Source organism: Nelumbo lutea, chromosome 3 (genome assembly GCF_056320005.1).
Source record: "Nelumbo lutea isolate HS-2025 chromosome 3, American lotus-T2T, whole genome shotgun sequence".
Classification (NCBI taxonomy): Eukaryota; Viridiplantae; Streptophyta; class Magnoliopsida; order Proteales; family Nelumbonaceae; genus Nelumbo; species Nelumbo lutea.
In genome coordinates this window covers 115,279,977-115,293,345 of record NC_142686.1, presented here as the reverse complement: position 1 = coordinate 115,293,345, position 13,369 = coordinate 115,279,977, and the positions used below count along the sequence as shown (strand labels likewise).

The following is a 13,369-nucleotide window of genomic DNA, read 5'->3' as shown; positions in this document are numbered from 1 at the left end:
AAATACCGCCCAAAATCTGAAGTCTTGGTCAAATGGATTGGGGCGTCAGCTGAGGATGCAACCTGGGAGAATGAATGGCGCTTCAGAAAAGCTTATCCCGACTTCCTTGCGGACAAGGGTCCTTCAGGGGGGAGGAGAATGATACGTGCATGCATGCAGCAGCCGAAGACCCGGTCAAAGTGGATAGCAGCAGAAGACCCGGTCATGTTAGCTCTTAGTTGGGATAAGCCTTATCCATTCAGTTTTAATTCTGTTAGAATAGATAAGTCTTCAATTCTGCTCCTAGATAAGTGCATTCTGTTTCCTAGATAAGTGCATTAGATAAGTCTTCAATTTCTGTTCCTAGATAAGTGCATTAGATAAGTCTTCAATTTCTGTTCCTAGATAAGTGCATTCTGTTTTTTTGTTGATAAGCTCCTAAGATTAAGCGGCAGTAGTTCCTATTTCTACTCCCAGTTTGTAGCACCATAAGACTATAAATATAGCCTGAATGAATGGAGCTGGCATTGGCTTTTCTACAAACAAACTCTCTCTCTCTCTCTCTTCTCCTTATTCTAGATCCTTCTCCCTCTTATTAGATAACTTGAGCGTATCAAAAAACTAAGCCATCATATCACCACGTTTCTCCTAATTGACGATGAACTGTTAATAGTAATACACTACGCAGACTCCGGAACGCAACACAATGACGCAAGACGGAAACACATCATATCACCACGTTTCCCTATGTTGTTTCACGTTTGGGTTTAAAAAAAGATTGTGTCACATGTGAATGGATTAAGGTATAATTAATCCATTTCTAAAAGTTAAGGGTATTCTAAAAAATCTGCATTATTGTTATTGATGATTTTGAACCAGTAACAAAAGCAACACAAACGTGAAACAACATAGGGAAAATAAAAAGCAGCCAAATGAAAGTAAGCTCGACTTGGGATGGAAACAACTTACACATGCACTGAAATAGAAGTATGGTTTGCTGCACTAGTGACTGCCAATATGCTATATATTAGTGGTAATTCGAGGTTTTGTGGTAATTAAGCAACTCCATGTAAATATGTAATGCCTATCCTTACTTTATTATTCCGTTCTCCCTTTCCCACCATTTTCACTAAATCATTTCCCACCATTTTCACTAAATCATGCTATTATTCCCAACTCAATTATCTAAAAATATTCTTAAAATCTTTCTCCTAAAATATATTCTCTAAGCCATTAGAAACGTATTACCCCACTCCCCTATCAATTCACAAAATCTCTCCCCCAATCTATATCTATTCTCTCTTGTTTAATATATTCATATTAAATAATAAATAGTTAAATATGGTTAATATTTAATCCAACCCATATTACCAAAAGTTAATAAATACAGTTAATGAATTATCAAAAATTAATAAATATTGTTATTAATTAACTCATCATGACTTTTTAAAGTATTTTGGGTAAATACCATTAGATTCATGTTAAATAACAACATTTTATAGAAATTGAAAACTCTTTAACTAATTTCTATAAAATTGAGAATTATATTTAACAATTATCAAAAAGTATAAAATTTTAGTTATTGCTATTATTATAGTTAATAATCGAATGCAAATAGGAGAATGCAACTTTGTTGGTAAACTACCTAATAAAAATAAATATTTAATAACAATTTAAAGTAATTTTTAATAAATCTCCATAATTACACAAATGTAATAAAATTTTCAAAAAAAAAATCATAGAACTATATTTTCATAAAATAACATTTTGGAAATTAAAAGATATAAAATTTTTGAAAGTTTATTCAAAATGTATTTGTAATATTTTGGAAAGCTTAGGAAATTTTATTACATTTGATAGATTTTGGAAAACTATTGAAAAATTATGTATTTTCATTATAAAATATTGAAAATTATTAAAGATAAATGAGCATGGAAAAGGGAAAACTGTAATTTGAACCAATAATTACATAAATTATTAAGATAAATTAGTATAATATTGGAAAAAGGAAATTATTGATTAGTTTATATTAGAAAATATAAGATAAGTTAGTATAATTTTGTAAGTAAATTATTTTAAAAGAAATAAATTATTTAATAGCAATTTAAAAATAAATTTGAATAAATTTTCAAAATTACACAAATGTAATAAAATTTCTAAAATTTTCATAAAATCACATCTTTGAAAATTAAAGATAACTTAGTATACTTTTAGAAATTTACCATGTGGTTGATACTCGGTATATCCTTTTGATCATTTTTGTCATCAAATTGAATGTTGGGTTGACAGGGAGTGGGTGTCTTGCCTTGAACCTGCACAACACTAGGGACGGGGCGAGGAGAATTTGAGGATTCCTCGTCCTTGATGAGGAGTGGTTGTCTTGCCCTGAACCCACCTGACACTTGGGATAGGGCAGATATGGAGTAGAGTGTCTTGACTCTGGGGCGGGGATAGGGATGGAGTGCCCCGCCCCGTTTCCATTCCTATATAATTGTTAATTATTAGTGAAATTAATAAAAATGTTAGCTTTTGTTATTATTTTTTTATTTAAAGTCAATCAAAATTTCATTTAAAAACAATGAAAATAAAGATAGTTATTAAAATTTCTACAAATGATTAATAAAATCAAACTTATTAAAAAATATATGTTCATATTAATTAACAATAATTATTTTCTGTAAATCAACACTAAATGAAAAATACAATTATTAAAATTTTAAATATTTACAATAACTTTGAATGCTTTTTGTTAATTAACAACAAATTTTGATTATTAATTTATCAATTAATTAATAGTAAATAAAATTATTCAATCTTTCAGATTTTCCTATGCATCGCACGAGTCCCCACTAGTTAATCATATTAAGGGTGTGATAGAGTGCAAAAGTGTCGATATATATATATATATATATATATATAGTTCATGCATCATGGAGCATTACCTATATTCGTGTGGGTGCATGTCTTTATTTGTGCAGGTACAAATAATACAAATAAAGGTTTTTGCACTTTACATATTTGCATTTGTACTCCTTCCAATCTGAGCCTTACCTGTGAAGGCTAAAGGTGGGCCATTTTGGACTGATCCTAAGTCCTCAATTTGATATATGGCACAAAGAGGAAAAAGAAATCCATCTTGGTTTCATCCTTTGAACTAGGTGGGGCAGAGCTAAAGGCTAAAGGAGCTTGGTCCCCTTATGTTTTAAAGTTTCTCAGAATCCCCACTTATATTATTAAGATAAGCATATAGAACTCTCCCCCACTAAAAAAACCAGAAAACTGGCTCCACCAAATTCAAGTTGGTTTCCCATATAGCACGCCCCATATGCATATCTTAGTGTGCATTGGAAACATTTCTTGTATTTATCAATGGGAGTTCTTGGGATGTGCTGTGGGGCGCCCATGCAAATTGTGCTCCACCTTACTAATCAGGGATGGCAATTTTTAACCTACTTGGAGGATGAGTTTTGGAGCGGGGATGGGTTTTGGGATTCTATAACCTATACAAGTACAGGTATGGTACGGTATTAGGCTAAACTCAACCCTCCCTGACTATATATATATTGTTGGCAAGCATATAAACATTATGTATTAGGTGTTAAATTTAATAACATTCTGAATTTTATATGAAGGATAATTAATAGCTTATGTATTTTTTACATGTCTTAATCAAACAATTGAAATTTGTGTTATTTTACTTATTTATTACTTATATATAACAAAATATAATAGGAAATTAGATCCAGGTTCTAAACCTTACCCGCCTTACCCTTGAATTCAGGGAGGGTTTTGCATTTTGATGTGTGGGGAGGGTTTGGATTCTCAAAATCCAACCTACTACAGGTTTTGGGGCAGGTATGGGTTGGAAGTTTAGGGAGGCGGGTAGGGTTTAAAATTTACAAAACCCTCCTCGAACCTGCCCCATTTCCATCCCTACTACTAATTAGACCAAAGCACTAGTCTCTTGTAGGCTTGTCGCACTAATAATTAGGTTGTGTTTGGTCTGCTTATGGTCTAAAGGAGGTTGGTTTATGGTTTATATAATTTTTTGGATTAATTTATTATAGGGTAAATAAGATATCATTTTATATAGATTTTTTGCGTTAATGTATTAAAGGGTAAATAAGATATTGTTTTAAATAATTTGTTTGCACTAATTTATTAAAGGGTAAATAGGTTATCGTTTTATATCACAAACTAAAGGAGGTCTGCTTATGGTATATATATATATATATATTGCGTTAATTTATCAAAGGTTAAATAAGATATCGTTTTATATAGTGATTGATAAGTATAGCCATATAGTATTTAAGGCTCCAACTTGGGCTGGGTTAGCCCCAAGTTGGGTTGGGTTGGTCCGAGTTGAAATTTGGGTTAAGGTTAGGATTGAGAAGTAATGAATTCAACTTAACTTTGTATTGAATTAGGGTTGAGGCCTTTACCAACCCCACTCGCACTTGACTTTATATTCAATATTATATAAATATTTATATATGTATATAATAAATGCTTATGTATGTATATCAATTTAAGGGCAATTTTTTTTTAAACATGATAATTATGTCTTTTTATATATAATAATGTTAAACCTGAATTTATCTCGAGCCTTTGAATCTAGGTAATAAGAACAGAAAAAGGAAGTAGAGAAGTTTGGACCAACATGAATTCAATGTCGGGTTTGGGGTTCCACAGATCAGGTTGGATTAGGTTTAACCTCACCTAACCTAATCCGGCTTGACTTGTACCCCTAATGCTATCCTACATGATATTCTAATTTAGAGTTTTTAATATATTTTACATTAAAAATAAATGATACAAATGATCCTATTAAGTTATCCATGTTTCATTTGACTGATAATTAGCCATATATTTATTGATTTTCTAATTTTATATATTTATTAAGAAAAAATCTATGATGCGAGAAAGATATGATATCAGAAGAATTTTGACTAATCAAAATCCACCCATGATTTTTTATATTAGTTGATTGGTCAAACAAATTTCAGATATGATATCTTTTCCATATGATAGTCGAAGCTGGGCATTGATCTAACAAATCAACGATGATGAATGCACAGTACTTTTAGAAATGGATTCAAAATTTAAGTATATGTTTGGCATCAATGTTGCAAATACAGCACTGTTTTCTCAGAAAAGTGTGTCCTGTTGTGTGGATTGAAAGTAGAAAACAGTGTCTTTTTTTGTTTGGAAGCATTGCTATCAGGTAGGACATATCCTGAAGCAACAATAATGTTTTCTGTTTAGTTCCAATGCTCTAGGAAACGGTTTCAGCACCGGTACCTATTATCCAGTGCCACGTCATGTCCCTATTGACAGTAACGAACTACAGTTCCAGGAAACGTCAAATTCAGCGCTGCTCCAAGCCATGCTTTCCCAATTTCTAAGGCATGGCTTGGAGTACCGTTTTTTTTATAAAAAAATGATTCCAAACAAACAGGCATTTCCTGGAGCACCATTTTTTTTGATATGGTGGTTGCCATTTTCTGGAGCAAAGGCATCAATGCCAAACAGACGCTAAGTTTACCTTGCTAGCCATTCTGTAAATACGGTTTATGGTCTTCTCCGAACCGCCACCACCGTGAATGATGAATCAGAATTACCATACATTTGAGTTCGAAAAAATATTCCATTTACACGGTGATGCCGTGCTGGTAGCTCCCTAATGACCATGGGCCGCATGACCACTTCCTACTTGGGTCGGGTTGGAAATCTGTTTAAGATTTCAATGGGCCCGAATCAATTGGGCAGCCTGACTTGCAGCATACTCCCAAAGCCCATCTTAGGTTTTCGTTTCTCATTTGGTTTGAAGCGTGTGTCATTGTTTAGTGAAGGCCGAAGGGGAGACGCGAAGACTGAAGCGGAGCTAGGGTTGATTGAACGAACATGTAATTTAATCGTCCTTGAAATCCTGTTCTTTTTACTGACTATATTTCTTGAAAATTTAAATTCTCGGGTCAAATTTAAAATGTGATGGTAATTTTTGTTCATTTCTAATCGTCATGTTTATTTCCAATCCCTACTCGTATTTTACATACATCTCTTGTTCGATTTAATGTCTTTAGTACATAAATTTGCTGATTCAGAAGCTTTTTTGTATTTTTGTAGCTTATGAAATGGAATTATTTCATTTCTGCTTGGATTTGAATGCCTAATTGGGTTTGATACTTTTTGATTCAGTGCTGGATTGCATATTCTTTTCTCTTTCTTCTTTTTTTCTTGATGTTTAGGAGTTAATTTGGGAACTACATGTTTGTTTCTCAGAAACGATTTGAAGGAAAAAGAAGGCATGCCTTCCCTCCAAACAGCTTTACCTCCCGAACTCGCCAACAATGTGATAAGAGTTAGTACAACACCCTCTCTTCCAATCTTTCTATAAGAAAAAGATGTCCTCTGTTGAGAATCTTTGGCATGTCCTAATTTTATTTGAAGGCCTGGATTTTTTTTTTCCTTTTTCTTTTGTAGCTCTACCGTGAATGCCTCAGAAGAGCTCGCTTCATTGGTCATCGGGTATGCGTCTCTAATTTTCTTGAATTGTGAAATTGATATGCATCTTTTTGTTGAAATTTCAACCTTAGCACAATCCAAGCACGTAGGGTTTCACATTTTGGAGCTACATTTAATGTTTTTAATTGAACTTTACTTTTAAGGCGTACAGCAAAATTTTAATACCTAATCAAATTAGATTTAGTTGGATCAACAAAGCAACAGCGTTTTTGTCTCCACTTTTATTTTTGAGAAATATATTAGAAGTAAATCATCTCTATTTTTTTTTTTTTATTTTGAATATTGATCTTGCAATAATGGGACTGATATTTTGTTTTTTTTGTTTTTCCTAAGGCTCGGTTTGGAAAGAGGGCAAATACAAATATGTACAGTGCAAAGCATTGTATTTTGTATTTACAAACCTGTATTTGCACTGTATATATTTGTATTTGTTAAAATGCAATCTATGAAAGTGAAATTGCAATACTTATGTGAACAAAAAGGAAAATATGCTGCTAAGTGCTAATGCTAATTGCTAAATAACCTCACAACATCACAGGCTGGTCCAACTGCATTGATGGTCTCAACCTTGTGATTCAGTCTGTTCCTCTTCTTTATATAGATCTAAGTGAAAATTTGAGGCCATGCTTCAAAGAAAATGGAGACTGTTTCTAACAAAATAAAGGGATTATAATTTGATTGATTTAAGATTCTTTTTTCCTTTTGTGGCTGACTATGTTTGATTAGGTTTCTTAGTTTTCCTGGAGAGTTCAGTTCTTGTAACAGTTATTTCTTCAGTGCTTATTAGGATAAGCACGAGTGTTTGGTGGAAAAGCGCTTCTTTCAAACGAGGTAGTATAGGTATTTTGGAAATTACATGGCCAGCCAAGACAGGGCAGAGATGCCAATAAGTGCAAGTGCTTTTTCAAAAGCGCTTTGAAAAAAGGCCAAAATTTTGAGCTTATTCAAAATGGGCTTATTTCTTGAAAAACCACTTATGCAGGCATATTTCCCAAACGTATATAAGTTCTTATTGGTGTGGTCCCATCTTAAAATAAATGCTTTTTCCAATAAATGCTTAAAAATATGCATTCCTAAAGTGGGGCTTAACTTTCAAGGGTTGTTAACCAGACTGTTATGAAATTATTGTCTTTACATCAACTTCTTTAGGTGGCAAACCTTTCCAACAATTGTTCGGATGGAAAAATAAAAATCTAAGAAGCTCTTAACTTTTAATGTATTATTTGGTGGGATTTATTTCTTTAGAGATGCCAAATGTGAATTTTCAGGTGGCCCCCTGATCTGTTAATGCTGTAGCAGATTTACCTGCTAGAGGAGTTGGAAGGTCTGCTTTATCATGGGGAGTTGGGATCTCCTGACAACAAAATGCATTCCAACACCCTACCAACTCGATCTGACACCACACATCTCACTATAAAACTAGGGCCCACCATAAAGTGGGACCTATCATGTATGAGATGTATGGTGTCAGATGATGTTGGTAGGGAGTTCGAACATGTTTTGTTGGCAGGTGATCCGGACTCTATCATGGGAGAGCCCAAGCCTAGGGTTGTTATAACAACAAAACTGAACCTGTTTTTTTTTAATGTACTTTTTGGACAGCTTATGACTGTTATTTTCTTTTGTACATGTACTAGGGATGATCATGAACCAGGCTGGGCTGGATTTTCATAGGGTTATAAGAGCATTTTCAACTGCTTGGGTCCAGCCTGGCCTGCACCATACCTAGGCCTGGTTCTAGGCGGGCTGGGCCGGGTGTTTGGGTTTGCCCAAAAATTTAATCTGAGTTTATATTCATTGTCACAAAAAATTATATTATAGTATTTTATTTTATCAGTTGTAAAAAATAATAATAATATACTCGGCTGTGGTTTTCAGGCCTAAGGTTTTAAAAGATATGGGGTTCCACTTTTACTGTTTCTAGCCATGCATAAAAAGGAAATTTTGTCTAGCTATCTAACAAGAAGCACATGCAAGTTATTGGATTACAGTTTCAAGTGATTCTCTTGTCTTCTGTTATATAGCATACTACTACCACTGTCCTTGGGTTGAAAGTAATTAATTGGAGAGGGTTGCAGTGCAGCCCTGAACTTTGCCAATTTGATCTCCCCTCTGCAAAACTTCACATCAACAGAAAAGAAATTCATTAATCCAGAGGGTGTGTCATCATACATGATGGATTACAAGATGGAAACATGATATATTATCCATATAGAAGAGGACAACAGATTTTCAGTTTACTTGAAGAAGCTGGAAACAAGTATGGGTGGTGGTAACGCTCAAAACTGAGGTAAGGAGAGTGGCTTAGTGGTGTTTAATACTTTTATCAAATGAAGTATTTAGAGTGTATCTATTTGTACAATGGGCGTTGCATGGGTTTTGGGTGTGAGCACGAGGCGAGGTCATGGAAATTGTTGAACCAAAACATCTGACTCTTGCCCTAGGTATACATGTCTGTAAATACAAAGTTTTCCATTTCTTGCATTTCTTTTCCATTTAATAAGCAAACTGCAAATCTGGAAAGAGTGAAACCTAAAGTAGTGTTCTTTGGATGACTTAATCTGGATTGCTATGTCTCAACTGGCACCAGTCTTCTACTCAACTTTGGCAGGTACTGATTTCAAGATCCTCTTGTCCTAGTTGTATCCTAGAATTCAAGTTAAGTAATTTTTTACCATTTTATATAGGTTAACTCTTCTTACCCCGAATATCTGATCCGGTTGTTACTGCATTGAGAAACTTGCTCTTCTCTCTATTTGTTTCACTTTTTCTACTGAGCATAGATTTCATGAGCTTACTTTCTATTGGGGTTTCATTTCAGTTTGTATATTGAAGTGCTAGGTTAACCTTATTTTCTTTGTCTTAAATCTGCAGCAACATAATACAGAGCTTGTTGTTGATATGGTAAGGCAGCAGTTCAAAAAACACATGCATGAGACAGATCCAGAGAAGATTCAGAAATTAAAGGATGAGTGAGTTCCTAATCACTTATATTCCTTGTTTCTATTGACCAATGTTTGGGGGGTGGATTGAAAGAAAGTTGACAGTCAAACTAACACCTCTCCTACTTTTGCCGTCTCCCCGGAAGATTAAATCCTGTATTAGCTCACCCTTCCGTTCATTATTTTATTTCTTGTATCAAATTAGGAAACAGGGTTAAATAATTTTCACCTTACTGTGGCCTTCTGTGTATGCAGTGCTGCCAGGGGACTTATAAATCATATTCTGTATGAATCTGAGAAGATGTCTGGTCGCAAATTTAGCAGTAGCTCTTGAGATGTTTGTTCAGAAGGGCTAATGATCTTGCATAGTCACTGATGTATGTGGTTCACTTTTAGCTGCCCCCTCCCCCCTATAGTGATAAATTCAGAGATTGGAGTGTGCACGAGGATATATTCTCTAATTAGTCGTAAAATGCAGAGGTTTGTGTGTTTTAAGTATCTAGTTGGTGTCGTTGCTGTTTATTTGAAACCACTAGCTCATTGTCAATAGGCATTTATTCTGAAATACTGTTTGATAAATTGTTTATTAAACAAACGTTTCTTCCATTTGTGTGAGAGCCAATCAATGGGGGAAGCTCCATTTTAATGTTTCTCCCCATTCCAAGGTGTTCTGCTTTTATTGTTCAGCTTATGTGGTGCCTAGTTGTCAAACATCAAAAAATTTATCAGCCACTTTTTTCATTTTTCAAGATAAATCCCATACAAAACGTTTATTAAGTGATTACAGTACCAAACAGATTCTTAATCTAGTGCTGATGACTCATTAGCTGACTGGCTGAGATGGTCAGTGTCTCTCCCAACATGGAGGCATCGGATCAAATAAACCCACGTGAGTGCATGCCTTCTTTGGTAAGATCAGTGGATTTCACGTGCACCCTGCTGACCCTAATCCCTATCCATTAATCCCCTTGTAATCTGTAACATGTAAAACAAAGTATCTGGTCTAATGGAGAATAGTATTTGTTTAGAACTCTTGATATATTAAATTTTCGTACCAAGAGTCCATATTTTTTAAGCTGATCGAGAGTCAATACTTTGAACCTTGCAACCATATATAAGAGTGGATGACATTCAAGGTTTAGGGTTCATTTGGTTTGCAGGAATAGGTCTGGTCTGGAATCGGAATTAAAATGGGTCATTCTGCCATTTCAGCCATTTGGTTGGATAAAGAAGTGGGATTCTGACTCACACTTCTGGCGGAATGGCATTCTTCCATTTGTGAAATGGCCATTCCAGCCTCCCCCATTTGGGAATGAGAATTTTATTTCATGTGGCCAAAAAAGAAATAGAAAATAAATGACACTTGACTTAAAAATCACCGAATCTTATTTCTTTTTATTCGACACCAACCCTCTATAAAAGTCATGCATATCTTATGAATTTAGCAGGCAGTAGAACAGGTGATTTGGGTTTCAATTATAATTCTGATCACAAATTAAAGTATTAAACAGACCCTTAAGATTGTGTTTGGTTTGAAGGAAAAAGTGTGGAAAGGCAAGGAAACCTATACAAGGTTTGTAAAAATTTCCCTACATTTCTCTTCCTTTTCTTATCTTTTCCTTCAAACCAAACACAGCCTTAAAGTATCAATATGGGTCAATAGGTATTCTATTCTACAATTATATTCCTCTAATCAACTCTTGAGCCACAATTTTTATGTTATAAACACTAACATTTGAAATAGAATCAACGATCGGTAACCTTTAAAATGTTGTAAACGTGGATGGGGCTATGCTGTCAATAGAAGTTGGGATCTCCTACCAACATGGCTCCAAAATGATCTGTCCGCACATCTCACCAAAGGACTGTGATTCACGATGCATGAGATGTGCAAACACCGAATATGTTGGAATCTATTGGGACGGTTTTTTGTTAGGAGGAGATCCGAACTCTGTCAATAGGTCAGTCTACCTAATAGAATCTGTAATATTAATTCTGGTTGGGAGCAGTTCTTGCTGTTATCAACATATATACAGTTTAATCTTTTTTAGTTTTATTAAAGTTCAATTATCAAGGTGAAGTCGTAAATTGTTAGTACTTAGGTGCTAAGTTTAATCGGTTTTAATGGCGTCAGACCCAATTGTCCCAATTAATCATACATGCGGGCTGGCCCATGTGCATGTATATCCATATCTTAGCACTAACCACTATTGTAGGCATATTTCATATTTGTTTTTGTCAAGTTTTCATACAACAGGTTCACGGTCATGGCCAACACTTCTTTTCTTTCATTTCATTCAAATAATCGAAATTTAGCCTGTGATTGATTTTGATGTTAGCTACTATTTCAGATACCCACTGACCCACACAGAATTTCAAAAGCAAGGACAGAGATATCTTGTGGAGAATGTTTTCCACTGAGATAACAACAGGTCAATCGTGTGAAAACTACGCTTGCAGCACCCATGCATATTCCTCTGCAATTGAGAATGTCGGATTCCATTTCACTTTCCTTTACGTGTATTGTGTGAATTATGGCCGCTACTTTCGTTTAAGCAACTTTTAAGCTTACTTCATTTCTGGAGATGCAAACGAATCATTCTGCTGCAGATTGGATGCATCTAAGGCCTAAAGCCTAAAGTCCAAACCATAACAGTATGGCGCACAATGATGCATACAAGGAGCCATGTAATCTGTATTAATTATGTCCTTGAACTTGCATGGAAGCCTATGATTACTAATGGATATGGATCCATTGCAGATGAACAAAATGAATTTGATTGTCTTGTCCTAAAAACTTTCGGATGAAATATTGAAGCCCTTTTGTTTTTCGGTAAGTTATTTATCTGGGTAAATGTAATTATCTGGGTAATTTTTTCCTAGGAAATATTTACTCGGGTAAGTTCATCTACCCATGTTCTTTTATTTCCTAGGTAAATAAGGTAATGACCATTTTAGCCATAAAAATCCATTATTAAAAAGGTCATTTTTGTCTCATTCAAGTATTAACAACTTTACCTTCAAGTGGGAAGGTTATTTACCCACCTATGAGATAGGAGGTATCACTTACCCGGAAAATAAATTTTCCTTGATCCCCACATAAAGCTGAAAAAAGAACATAGGATTCTTGATCAATACGAACCAAAATCCCATTGACCAACTTTCCCCCCTCTCAAAATCCAAAAAAAGAACCCCTGAAATTTAACTAAAATTTCAGTTTAAGGTCTCAGCTGAAATCAATATAATATGTTCAGTTGTTTAGTCAAATGGGAAGTTTCATGAATCCTACTTTACCATTTCACTCTGTTTAATGGAATTCACATCTGCCCTCACAGAACATCCCACATGCAGATCTGAGCGTGTATTAAAATCATTTTCCGTACTTGTCATTGGGTGCTGTGGACGTTTTTGAGACACATTTTGTAGGGGCAGATGTGACTTCTGTTTAATGCCCTATATCCACTATTAAATTATAGGCCCTCAAATCGTTTCTCACTCTCACTACTTCAATCCATGTCCTCTTTGGGGTCTGCATACTCCTCTGAGCCCTTCAACTTGCAGCCTATCACTTCTTTTTTACATATGGCGAGACCATCTCAATCCACTTTCCACCATTTTATCATTTATTAATGGGGCTGCTCTAAGGTTCTTGGTAGCATCTGAAACTTCAGCCAAATAACTGAGATTTTGATTAGTTTCATGTTGTCCGTCTAAAATGAAATGCCAAAATTTTGGCACGTGAAAATCCACAGGGACAAGAGATGGGAAATATTCACAAAAATAGTGGAATTTAGAATGCTATACATTTGAATAAATTAACGAGGAAAATCAATTATAATCACTCAATGGAGTATTATCATTTACTGGGGAATTTTCTTATAAATAAAAAATTTAAGGCAAAATAAAGGAGATTATCAATTATG

The 13,369-nt window shown here is 34.6% G+C and overlaps 1 protein-coding gene across 2 annotated transcripts; it reads left to right on the top strand.

The window, feature by feature from the left end:
• The first annotated feature begins 5,694 nt into the window (after window positions 1–5,694).
• On the top strand, window positions 5,695–10,052 carry EMB2786 (COMPLEX 1 LYR-like protein). Of its 2 annotated transcripts, XM_088975808.1 has the most exons (6): window positions 5,742–5,885; window positions 6,262–6,340; window positions 6,463–6,507; window positions 9,095–9,115; window positions 9,379–9,476; window positions 9,702–10,052. In XM_088975808.1, the coding sequence occupies exons 2-6, from the start codon at window positions 6,287–6,289 to the stop codon at window positions 9,778–9,780; spliced, it is 297 nt and encodes a 98-aa protein (XP_088831934.1). In that variant the 5' UTR covers window positions 5,742–5,885; window positions 6,262–6,286; the 3' UTR covers window positions 9,781–10,052. The 2 variants fall into 2 exon arrangements, with proteins under 2 accessions (XP_088831935.1, XP_088831934.1); XM_088975809.1 differs by lacking the exon at window positions 9,095–9,115 and having other exon boundaries at window positions 5,695–5,885.
• The last annotated feature ends 3,317 nt before the right edge of the window (window positions 10,053–13,369 follow it).